This window comes from Octopus bimaculoides, chromosome 20 (assembly GCF_001194135.2).
Source record: "Octopus bimaculoides isolate UCB-OBI-ISO-001 chromosome 20, ASM119413v2, whole genome shotgun sequence".
Taxonomy (NCBI): domain Eukaryota; kingdom Metazoa; phylum Mollusca; class Cephalopoda; order Octopoda; family Octopodidae; genus Octopus; species Octopus bimaculoides.
In genome coordinates this window covers 7,557,129-7,570,712 of record NC_069000.1, presented here as the reverse complement: position 1 = coordinate 7,570,712, position 13,584 = coordinate 7,557,129, and the positions used below count along the sequence as shown (strand labels likewise).

Genomic DNA, 13,584 nt, shown 5'->3' with positions numbered 1-13,584 from the left:
AAAGGCACGAAATCCCAATCGAGGGTCCCTCTGCCCCTCTTCCTCTTCCGGTCAGCGGTCAGCTCCCGAGTTGCTGACGTCATACCACAGTGTGTGTGTGTGTGTGTGTGTGTGTGCGTGTATTTATTTATATATAATTATTTCTAGCCCACTCTCTATATATGTACATTGCATGCAAATCACTCAGACATGTGTGTGTGTATGCATATACACCCCCAGCGCGCATTTTTCTTCATATTCGTTTACTACACTTTGTTGTACACCTATTACACTTTTTTTTTTTTTTGCTCGGGTCAAACACTGGAGTTTAAAGGTCAAGGTCTGACGATGTGAATGTTCCGTGTCCTCTCCTCCACCACCCACCCCCGTTCGCGAGCGCGCATTTTTTTTTTTTTCATATTCGTTTAGAGCAAGTTGTTTTACACCTATTACACTATTTTTTTTCTTTTTTCTTTTTTTTTTGCTCGGGTTAAACCCTTTAGTTTGACCAATATGTTTATGCGTGATTCCGAAGTTACATGGAACATGTTTTCTTTTTTTCTCAAATATTCTCTGATAATGCTTTAGAGGTAGGTGCAAAACTCAAGTCTTCGAATAAACATTAAAGCAATACCTGAGTAAGAATGTAGAATATTAAGAATATTAAGAATACTAAGAGCGGCCTTTTTATTAGAAGGAACGGTTAGTTAGGTGACATCGGTAAGTGGCATGCTACACTTACATGTGTTCAATGGCTGCTCTGTGTGTTAACAGACGACCTCTACGATGGCTCTCTGCATGGAGCAGTTTCTCTCGTGAGTATATATATATTGATTGAATATTGTAGTTACAATAATAATTATTATTTTAGTAATGATTGGTCTGTTAGCAAGGGGGATTTGATAGCTTGTTGTGTTCGTTGTCTTTCGACAGAACGTTGTTCATTTAAGACAGTGTGGTAACAACAAAGATTATTTATGGTTATTCTTATTTATAAGCGAATGAAGAGGACGGAGTACTTTGACTATGAAGTGTTAATGCCTCTTTCACTGAGTATAGTGATGTAAATAAATGCAAGTCAGAAACACTGCTGAAAATCGAAACCCTATCGCAGATTCTCCTGTCCCGCTTCTATCCATTCCTATCGCTAAAGGGATGCACTGGACGGCACAGCTCCCTCCCCTCATTGTTCAATGGGGCATCCTCAGATTTAGAAAAGGTCAAACTGCGGCCCGTGGGACTTTCTAAATAACAAACCGAACAAAGAATTACTTTGAACGGATGATGAGCCTTCTCGAAAAAGGTTGCCTGTGTCTGTTCTAAATTATCATTTAACTTGTTAAAAATAGCAGCGAAATCTCTCTGAAAGATCTGGCTACGCTTTCTAGCATCTCTACCATCTTTAAAAAAAAGAGGAAGAACACATCGAATTATGTGATCTAGATGCATAATGCCTGGAAAAAAGATAGGATAGTCGTGGCTGGCATGTCATTTGATCATAGGTCGGCTAGATCAAGGTTTGGACCCGAGACTAAACAACAACTGAAGGAACTATTATATCATTAAAGGGATCGGATATAATGTTTGCCTTGACATTTCATCTCAATAACAATAATAATGGTTTCAAATATTGGCACAAGGCCAGCAATTTAGGGGGAATGGGGCTAAATCGATTACGTCGACACCAGTGTTCAACTGATACTTATTTTATCAACCCCAAAAGGATGAAAAGCAAAGTTGACCTCGGCAGAATTTGAACTCAGAACATAAAGACAGACAAAATATCACTAAACATTTTGCCCGGCATGCTAACAATTCTGTCAGCTTGCTGCCTTTATAACAATAATATTGATAATAATAATAAGTATTGGGGTCCTTTGTAAAGTCCCCATGGAACTCTTGCATGCAGATGGACCATCAGATAGCACCTAACAAGCTCAATAAGTGTTAGTATTTGCCATGGAAATACTGACTATTCAAGGGGGTGCTGAAAAGTTCCTGACTTTAAGCGTATCCCAAAAGGCTTGATTGATGGTCCAACTTCCCGAGTTCTTTTACAGGGCTTAGAAAAACTGAAGGACCACCGCAATAAGTGTGTGAATCTGAGAGGGGATTATGTTGAATAAAATCATAATTAACTGATCCTCCTGTATTTTCTTTTACCCAAAACCAGGAACTTTTCAGTACCCGCTTGTAATGTTGTGAAGAAGGGAGCTGCAAGAACTCAAGAATTCCTTTAACTGTTGAATAAAGACTTCAGGAATGTATCCCGTTATCCGATTTGTAATTCATACAACTAAAATGATAACCACTTCTTTTTGTGAAGATTTTGACATGTTACCAGTGAATATCTGTACATTCCAAACATTAGCAAACATAAAGGTGGATAAATAGTGTGGGAGTATTTGAATAGTTCCTTTCCCAACCATCCATCAATATTAATATGGGTGTTTTCTAGCTCATTCAATAAAAGGAAACTATGAGTAATTAATTATAATATAGGTGCATACGTAGCTGTGTGGTTATGAAATTCACTTCAGGTCCTTGTGGTCTCAGGTTCTATTCCACTGTGTGGCACCCCGGACAAATGTCTTTTATTATAGCTTCAAACTGACCCATGCCTTGTTAGTGAAAATGCTAGACAGAAACTGTTCAGAAGCCTATTGTGTGTGTCTGTGTCTGTTTTATACACACATATACTCATATATATCAGGTCATTCCATAAGTTCTGTCCGAATTTTGAATAAAGAAAACAAGTGATCAAATGTTATATTTAATTGAAATTTAATCATCAATATTACCTCATTTGGCTACAAATGCCTTCTTCCTCAGAGTGAAGAGCAGACAGTAGACACAACTGCAATAATGCATGGTAATGAGACAAAAGCCTTGATTGCAAAAGCTATAAAGAAATGAAAGCGGCATACTTCGATGGATACCTTTTACTTATTACTTGTTTCAATGATTAGACTCTGACCATACTGGGGCACTGCCTTGAAGAGGTTTTAGTCAACAAATTGACCCCAGTGTTTTTTTTTTGTTTTTTTTTACCTTAATGTATCTCTTTAGTGGAAGACACTTGCCGAAGCCATGCAGTGGGACTGAACCTGGAACCATGTGCTTGGGTAGCAAACTTCTTGTTACACAGCCATGCGTGTGTAATGTTAGTGCACCTGAATACCAGAGTACAAATGAGTTGAGAGAAAAACTGTATGTGTGAGGAATCAGGTGTAGAAGAGAGAATGCTACATTGAAATGGGCATCTGATGTGCATGGAGGATAACTGTTGCATGAGAAAGTACTGAACACTCCAAGTTAGTGGAACTCACTGATGAGGAAAACCAAGGAAGACTTAGTTTGAAGTGGTGAAGGCTGCAGTGCTACATAAGACCCATCCCACCTACACTGTATATTCCCCATCCCCACTCACATTATGATACACTGCCACCCCACCCCCTGTTTAATACTACAATACCAGTCCTGTTCCTTGTGTCATTCCAGTTCTGAGATCCCTAAATATGTCATATTTCAGGTTATCAGACCTACTGCTCCCAAAAGAAGAACCCAGCTGAGATCCGGAAGAGACAAAATGAATTGTTTGATGAGGAGAAGAAACGGCAGCTGTCCTTTTTCAAAAGGATTGAGAAGATCCGAGTGGAACATGTGGGTGCTCCTGAGGATTGTACTCTAATCATGAACAAGGGTTTGTCAACACCCTTTAATTGTGCCATGCGTAAGTAGTCTTTCTTTCTAACTTCCCCCATCAAGAAGTCCTACATCCCTTCTATGTAGGTAGATTTTAACAATGACCTCTAGGTTTCACTGTTGACCTTCTATCATGTCAAAGGTCAGACAGATGGATAAAGGTTATGTGTCCAAATCTACTGCTAGTGTGTCCTTGAGTATTTAGATTGAACACACAGCTTTTGAGAATGTTACACACAAGTAACTGGCAACTATCCAAGGATAGTTTTTTAAAAGAATATTTACATAGTATTCAAATACAAGGGGCATTTTCCTTGTCTCTCTCTTGTTTACTCTTGTGGGTTACAAGAGTAAACAAGAGAGACAGAGACAGGCAGAAACAAGGAAAATGCCCCTTGTATTTAAATACTATGCAAATATTCTTTTAAAAAATTTTTCATTTAATTTTTCCAAAATTTAATTGTTTTCCATTCTTAAGGTTGAAAATGTCTCAATGACTGAAACCGAAACTGAAATGTTTTTGATAAAATTATTTTAGCATTTTTTACCTTGACTTTTTTTCCATATATATATATATATATATATTTACATACATATGTATACATATATTAAGCTTTTCTTCTAAATTTGTTTTATGTTCTGCCTACAGACATAGCAGAGTTGTTAATGAAGCGGTCAGTAGTGGCATGTGTTAATGGTCAGATATGGGACATGCATCGACCTCTTGTTGAAGACTGTCAACTCAGCTTCCTTCATTTCAAAGAGGATGACTGTCAAGAAGTCAACAGAGTAAGTACTTCAATATATTGTTGTTGTTGTTGTTCTACACTTCAACTCAGCTTTGGTCCACCATTTCTATGATCAAAGACATTCCAGATGTGTCCATCCCATCTATTATTCAGAAAAACTGTATCTAGGATTACATTATCTAATATTTCCTTCCTTTGTTTTTAATAAGGTTCAGTGGAATTGAGGTAGATTTGGTTGAAATTTCTAGCAGGTCAAATGGCTATATAATGGCTCCCTCCTTGATTCCAGGGTTGTGCATGTGTTCATGTTTTTTCATCTGTATGCATGTGTTTATACAGTGTGTTTGTGTGTTTATATAATATGTGTGTGTTCCTGATATCAGCCACAGTTATCAAATGTAATTTATATATTTTCAGGCATTTTGGAGGTCCTGCTCTTTTATACTGGGTTACGTTTTAATGTCAGCATTTAAAGATGACTACCATGTGGAGCTGTGTCGCTTCCCATCCCCTAATGGTGAGTGTCAACTTTAAATACCAACCTTCACTTTTAACCTGCCTGTGGTCAGTAAAGCCTTCAAAAGGCAAGTTATTACCATAGTTGTCAATTTTACTCTGGCCCTAAATCCTTTGTAGATTGAATAACCCCATCATGGGGCTTTTTACGCAATTCGAGTTGTTAACCTTTTGTTCTTCCTTCATACCCGAAGTCAAATATTTATTTACATCAACACTGAATGTGTTATGAATATGTCTCTGTATGTATATATGCATGTGTGTGTATGGATATATGGTTGTCTGTAAATATGTATGCATGTGTGTGTGTAGGTATGTGGGCCTCTTTAAAGCCAGGAACTTTTCAGCACCCCCTCATAAGTGCGGAGTGCAACAATAGGTGGAATCAGCAATGACTTATTTGGGTTTTACGTCCCCTACCTTTCTTGCCATGTGTCTCTTTTATGTGTCTGGCATGTGGTACATGGTGTACCAGTTCAGGTTACACAATTAACGAGAGAAAGTGGGGTAGACTCTGCATAGACTTTTTACATTTCAAACAAATTCTTTGTGTGCTGGTTATTGACTAACAACATATTTGTTTTACATTTTGACTGAGTGGTCATACATTATTCTCAACAATGCATGTCATACATATAATATATGCATATGCATATTTGTATGTATGCATGTTTATATACATGCATGTACATGCATAAACACATACACGCATATCTCTCTCTCTCGATGTGTGTGTACATAAATATATGCGACTGTCTGTCTCTCCAAATATAATTTTATATATATGTATACATGCACTCACACAAACACATTATATGTGTATATATTTTAATCAATACTTCATATTTGCTCTTCTTCTTCTCCCACTTCCAACATCTTCCACCTCGTTGCTGTAATTAACAACATTGTTCTTTGTCTGCAGTAAAAAGTGGCAGTTTTGTATATGATGCTGACCTGAATTTACCGAACTGGAAGCCAACTTTGGTATGTCTCCTACATCATCTCTGTCTTTTACACACACACACACAAATATATTCACATGCATCTGTATATGCTTTGTGTGTGTGTATATGTGTATTTTTACTGGCATACATTTATATATACATACATACATACATAGGCATATATTTGTTTAAAGAAATAGGTATTGTGTATAGATCAACTCAATCAGCTGATTTATAATCAATGACAACCCAGTCATGACCATCACGTCTTTTTTTCTCTAAGGATTTCAATGTAGAACTACATTAACCAGTGTATCCCTGTTTATTTGAAATGTTAGCATTTGAGCCAACAGAATTTAGTTGCTATTTCTAACAGATTAGGTGTCTACATCGAAGATTTAGTGAGTACCTGTGGTAAGGAGTAGCTCACAGAAACAGGGGGTAGCTGTGGCATGGTGCAGTGTACAGAACTGTAAAAGAAATTAATATCAAGTAATAGGTGCTGGTGGCACATGAAAGCACCCATAGCAGGGTCATAATCTAAGACGTCTATGTATGTTATAGCTCTGTTGTCTTAAGTATGTAAGTGAAATCATAGTCAGGGCCAATGCCGGTGTCATGTGAATCGCACCCATTACACTCTTGGAATGGTTGGCATTAAGAAGGGTGTCCAGCCATAGAAACCCTGCCAAATCAGGTTGGAACCTGGTACAGCTCTCCAGCTTACCAGTTTCAGTCTAACCCATGCCAGCATAAAAAGCTGATGCTAAATGATGACGATGATGATCATCATCATGGGTAAGCTAAGGTACAGTCTAGGATGTCTACATATGTCATAGCCATGATATTATAAAGTCTTAAATATGTTGTGGGTAAGTAAGATCTTGTTCTTACTGTTGTCGATGTTGACAAGGGATTTGGTAAACTGATTTGCATAAATATTAATGTAAAATCTTATGTTGTGATAACTTGATGTACACTACCAACCATACTACACCACTGACACCCTCACCACTAACACCATTAACACCACCACCACTACAGTACAGATCTTTTATTTATCTGCAGAGAGAATTATACGCCCTCAGCTCTATTGGTTCTAAGCTCCAGTACCAGGATTACAGGTTTGAACCTCTAACAGTCAACGAACAGACAGCAAGAGAAATGTTCCAACACAACAGGTTCATAGCTTTATTTACTTCTATTTAGTAGTACATACTTGTCTATCTATACCTTGTGTGTGTGGCTGTTGTATGATGTATGGATAACATCTGTGTTGTCCAGAAGTTGTGTTGTGTCTGGATGGGAGTTATTCTGTTGGTTTTTATCTACCAACGCACTAGTCACCCTGGTGCTATAGTAGAAGTCACTTGTTCAAGGTGTCACACATTGAGACTGAACCCAAAAACCATGTGGTTGTGAAGTAAATTTCTTAACCTCTTGTGTGTACAAATGCGTACGTGTAGATACACACATACACATTTGTAATATGAGGTTGAATGGTGTCATTGGTCTCATAGTGGTGAATTCAGTGTATGGAGTGTTTTAGAGCAAGGCAGCTTACTTTGCTTGCCTCACAGTCTGTCTGGCTAACAAAAAGACGACCACAATTAACCATTTAGTATTCAGGTTATTCTGTTAAATGTAATGCCTATTTATTCACATCCATTTGAATTAGTTATGCATGATCTTGTAGCTTTGAGATGTCAATGACATGATTGCTTAGACCAGATCTGGCCAGTTTGAACATAAAATTAGGAGAATATTTTGGCCGGATATGGCCAGTTTAAATGCTAATGGGTTGAGTATTTTGTGTGTTGAGTTATAAATATAATTATGACAACCGTATATATATTTATGAAAACAAAGCCAAAGCTGAAATTGAAACCTTGATGTAAAATATATATGAGAAATGACAACTTTATTTTCAGATTCAAATTGCAGCAGATTCCCAGCATTGCATCTCAATCCAGTACCGGAGATAGTATAAACCTGTATCGTGTTGGTGATCATATTGATATCAGCCAGGGACCCATGATATCCTCCACAGCCCATCTGTGTAGATTTTCACTTACAGCAGTATGTTTCACTTTCTTATCATTTTTATCAAACTTTCTCTTATTGAGAGAACCCTACAGTCCAAAGGTCTATATTATGTTGAGAGACCCTGCAGTTCAGTCCCTGTCTTCTGGAGCGAACCTCACTGTAAATTTCCTGTCATGTCAAAATCCTATAAGTTAGCCCCCTGACACACTGAAGGATTCATTAGTTTAGCATCTCTCATGTTGAAAACCCCCTATAACAGCTTCTATCATGTTAAAAGACCCTACACTTCAGCCTTGCTATCATGATTAACAGACCATAGAGTTCAACTCCTATCATCTTCAGAGACCAACATTTCAGCCCCTTGTCATTTTGAGGTACTTCACAGTTGCTGCCAGCCTCTCATTTTGAAACCATATAACAGCCACTGTCATGTCAAGATAACCTAAAATTCAGCCCCTGTTTTATACATATATATTGCAAGACCCTACTGTTTAGTCCCTCTCATGCTGGGGGACCCTACTGTTCAATCTCTGTTATATTGATCTTTTGTCACCCTAGTAGAATACACTGATTACTACTACTCTTAAATATTTTCAGATACATAATATTGAATGTCCTGACTATGGAAAGTTACAAAGAGTACAAGGAGTAGCGATACCAAACCAGTTCTGGGTAGGTAACATGCCCTTGCTTCTTGTTTCATTGTAGCTGTCCTCATTGACATCACCATCATCATCATCTCTATCATCATCATCCTTAAAGAAACATAATTATTGTTGACTTACATGAGTAGAGGAAGATTTCACACAGGCAGGAGTAACTGACAATATATGTGGATGAAATGAATGATTGGTCTGTAGTTTCATAATGAGGCTAACATTGGCCAATTGTGTAAGAGAGACTGATGTTTGTCAGTTGTGTTTGAAAGAGACTGTAGTGTTAGTCAGTAATGTACAAGCGAGTCTGTAGCGTTGGTCAGTTGCATTTGAGAAAAACAACAATATCCATCTGAATTCCTCTGTCTTTCTGTTTCATTGCCAGCTCCACCAATGGACATACAATTTATTGGAGAAACAGTCCCAGAAACTGGTAAGTTCACTGTCAGCTCACTGTAACATTGGCTGTTAGTGTAGGACAGTCTTTACTTCAGCCACAGCTGTATTAGATGACTACTGTATTGATTTATGTATCACAAACACTCCTAGCTTTTAGTAAATAGATCACAGAAAAAAATATTATTTGTATGTAATGTGTCCAGCTGGTTGGTCCTAAAGTAATTGCAGATTGTTTTATATATAAACACAAACACACTATGGATGTGTGTGTGTAAATAGATAGATAGATAGATATTTGACCATCACAAAATACACAAAACCAGTATAATACACTCCTGGTTATAAGGGGTCTACTCTGAAAAGGGTTTTTTGCTATGCATGAATAAATACAGAATTATTAATGCTATCTTCTTATGATCCCTAATTATCACATGGTTCCTAATTTTCACAAGATAGAGTCCCTAAATACTTCTTAACTGGAGCCATCAAACAAGCAAATGATTGTTCTGTAATGTAACCCTTACTTATTATCTTGTAACTTGACCTCAAATCTCCCACCAAAACTTAGTGTTAATTTGTTCCTAATACCAGCTTAACCCTTTTAGTGTTCAGATTTTTCTCTCAAATGTAATGCTTATCAATTCACATTGTTTTAAATTAATCATGCATTATCTTGAGATTTTGATGATGGGATTGTTTATTTTTAGAATAACATAGTAGGGTAGGTGTGAGAATCCAGATCTGGCTGCTTAAGCATTAAACAAGAATATTTGGACCGGATAAGGCCAGTTTAAATGCTAAAGGGTTAATAATAACTAAGTTTAGATGACTACTGTATTGATTTATGTATCACAAACACTCCTACATACGAAATAACTAAGTTATTTTACTAAATTCTTCATTACATTTAATGTCAATCACTCGAAGTAAACGCAGAGTATCTCAACAAAAATATGGTAACAAAATATTTAATGAGATTATTTTCCTATTCATTTTCAGAACTGGTGTACTTACCCAAATGTACGGAAAAAGATAGAAGCAGAGAAAAGCCAACCAGAACCTGTACAGCAAGACACCCAGATGCTACCCTAATGTCAAGCCTTGCTACACTGTACCCAATGATATTCTTTTGTTAATCCTGAACACTCAACTTTACAGTGGTAATCCTCCGACTCCACTCAAGATATTTCAGTTCAGTTTTATATTCTTTTGTAGATATTTGAATAAATTTAATTTTGTCAGTCGATATTGTTTTGGTGTTACTGGGATGAACAATGGTCTGAGGGGTGTGTGATGTTATTGTAGTGGACAGTGATCAGAGGATTGTGTGATATTATTGGATTGGACAGTGGTTGGAGGGCTGTGTGTGGTATGTCAACAACACATAACTGGCACTCTGTCAGTTACGATGACAAGGGTTCCGGTTGATCTGATCAGAGAACAGCCTGCTCAAATAATCAATGTGCAAGTGGCTGAGCACTCCACAGACACACATACTCTTAACATAGTTCTCAGGGAGATTCAGCATGAGACAGAATATGACAAAGCTGACCCTTTGAAATGAAGGTACTACTCATTTTTGCCAGCTGAGTGAACTGGAGCAACATGGAATAAAGGGTCTTGCTCAAAGACAAAACACGCCATCAGAAATTGAACTCACGACCTTAGAATTGTAAGTTGAACATCCTAACCATCAAGCCATGTACCTTCATCAACAACACATCTAGAACAACAGTCATTAGCATCAATCCCTAAGCATTTACTGACTCAAGTCCTGGAACCCTATAGGGCCGGTTTCAATGGCCTATAAGTGGTTGAAGTCACAACACTGGATTGCAGTCCATTGCAGAGTTATTCATTTAAGTGTTTTTCTCAAGGACATACTGCCCAGTCCAGCAAGTGAAACCCTGATTTTGCGATTGTGAGTGCAACTCCCTAACCTCTAGGCCATGTACTTTCACCATGTAGAACGGTGAGTATCTGGTATGAGGTATCTAATATTTAAAAGAGTTAGCAAACACTTCTATTACTACTGCTACTATTATTACTATCTTCACCACCATCACTACAGCTTAACACCAACCACCACTTCTGTCTACTGTTAGATTAATGAAAATTTATTGATTAGTACTGATAATTGGTATCAATCTTCATAACTTGTTTATGATTTGTATTACGTGTGCTTGTGTGTGTGTGTATATATAGATATATGCATGTATATATATATATGTATTGTATGTTGTATATACATTCACCTGTGTACTCGCACCCACACATATTTAATTAATAAAACTGAAAAATCTATAACTACAATTTACTGTAGTTTCATCTATCAAATCATCGAAATTGTAACAGAAGAACTATTGGAAAGAAATATTGTGCGTGTGTGTGTATATGTATATATATATATATATATATATATATACATACACACACACAATATGTATGTATGTATATATATATATATATATATATATATATATATTTATATGTGTGTGTGTAATATTGTATATATTTGTATATTATATATATCTATATGTACATGTTTAATGATAGGAAGAGGGGAAAAAAGAGTATGTGTGAAGTAAATGAATATATGCTGGAGATAAATATTACATAGACGAGAAGAAAGAGACTGGAAATATTTGAATGTGAGTGAATATATTTAAACTATTAAAATGTTTATAGACAAGCAATATATTTAATTATTTAGCAAACAGTTGGGGTTGTAAGAAATTGATTAGATGGCCTGAAATATAATTGTTTGACTAAGATTCTTCAGGGCGGTGTCTTGGCATGGCTGCATTCTAATGACTAAAACAAGTAACAGATAAATATCTTTATTTTCCTTGTATTTTTAAGATACGTTTTTTTTTCCTTCTCTGTTTTTCTTAATAAAGGATAACATGTCTGAAACGTTCCTGTATCTTTCTTTTAATTTTGTATTGCTATTGTATACGATGGCGTTTAAGATGCACTTTTCAAACTCTTAAATGTAACAAAAAATTGCCATGTGTCAACTTCAACTGTGTTTTGGGTGAGAGACTGAGTGTGTGAGTGTACGATGAAAATATACTTGTAAAAGCAAGGTTGCATCTTCTGCAAGAGTGTGTCTTATATACCAGCAAATATGGTAGTCTATTTTAGTTAGTTTTTCTGTCTATATATATATATATTTACGTGCCGGTGACACATAAAAAGCACCTGCTACACTCTCGGAGTGGTTGGCGTTAGGAAGGGCATCCAGCTGTAGAAACTTTGCCAGATCAGATTGGAGCCGAGTGTGGCCTCCTGACTTGCCAGTCTCCAGTCAAACCGTCCAACCCATGCCAGCATGGAAAGTGGATGTTAAACGATGATGGTGATGATGATGCATGTATACATGTGTCTATATTTGATTATATGCATATATATATATATATATATATATATATATATATATATATATATATTCACATATATATACCGAGTAACTGATTAGTGGTGGTGGAGGTGGTGATAGTCCAGTTGGTGGTATAGCTGCTATTGTAGTAGTAATAGTAGTGGTTGTTGTGGTGGTAGTAGTGTTAGTGGTATGGTTGTAATAGTATGGTGGTAGTTGTACAGATGGTACTTTAGTTGTTATAGTAGCAGTAGTGGTATGGCAGCTGTAGTAGTAGTAGTAGTAGCAGCAGCAGCAGCCACAGCAATGGTAGTAGTGGGGGTAATAGTACAGGTGGTGGCATTATGAGAGAAATTTTATTAGAACAATGGAAGTCAGGGATCTGATCTGTTTTACATTTTATTTCATCAGATTAAGGATAGTGGGTGGGGGTGGGGGTAGGTGATGGTTTACAGCACCATGGTGGTGGTGGCAGTGGTGAATCAGATTGATGGTGGTGGTGGTGGCGGCAGTGGTGAATCAGATTGATGGTGGTGGCGGCAGTGGTGAATCAGATTGATGGTGGTGGCGGCAGTGATGAATCAGATTGATGGTGGTGGTGGTGACAGCAGTGGTGAATCAGATTGATGGTGGTGGTGGTGGTGGTGGCAGTGGTGAATCAGATTGATGGTGGTGGTAGTGACGGTGGGGGTCAGTGGTGGTGGCGGTGGCAGCAGTAAGACCATAGAAAAGAACACTGCCAAATTAGTACAATATTAAATATACATACGTGTGTGTGTATACGCACTCATCTGCACATTTATTTTCATTGTACATTCATCATCATTTTACATCTGTTTTTCCATGCTGGCATGGGTTGGATAGGTCTAATACACACCTGTGCACGTAAATACACATGTACACACACAAGACACACAGGTGAATCTATACATACAAACACACACATAAAGTATAGCTGTGTATACATATATATATATACATATATATTTTTCTTATTAATATTTACCAGAAGCGAGAGAGTGACTCAAGGGCCGAGAGTTTCATGCATTGGCACTTACCAAACTTGAGCCTCTCTCTTACTTCTGTTAAATATTAATAAAAATATATATCTAGTTATGTTTTGAGTTCCATTTTCCCTGTTTGCATGACAAAACCTATATATATATATATAATATATATATATATATATATATATATATATATATATA

At 36.9% G+C, this 13,584-nt stretch overlaps 2 protein-coding genes across 2 annotated transcripts in view; both read left to right on the top strand.

Moving 5' to 3' along the window:
- The first annotated feature begins 561 nt into the window (after positions 1-561).
- LOC106869854 (39S ribosomal protein L39, mitochondrial) lies at positions 562-10,240 on the top strand. Its single transcript, XM_014915777.2, has 10 exons — positions 562-794; positions 3,512-3,712; positions 4,334-4,473; positions 4,851-4,950; positions 5,872-5,933; positions 6,962-7,074; positions 7,825-7,972; positions 8,537-8,611; positions 8,981-9,028; positions 9,994-10,240. Exons 1-10 carry the CDS (start codon positions 722-724, stop codon positions 10,084-10,086), a joined length of 1,053 nt encoding a protein of 350 aa, XP_014771263.1. The 5' UTR covers positions 562-721; the 3' UTR covers positions 10,087-10,240.
- A 126-nt stretch (positions 10,241-10,366) lies between these two features.
- LOC106869841 (glutathione hydrolase 1 proenzyme) overlaps positions 10,367-13,584 on the top strand; it is a 14,539-nt gene continuing 11,321 nt past the window's right edge. The window contains exon 1 of the mRNA XM_052974944.1: positions 10,367-11,645. The gene's annotated coding sequence lies outside the window, so the exon portion shown is untranslated. The remainder of the gene's footprint in view (positions 11,646-13,584) is intronic.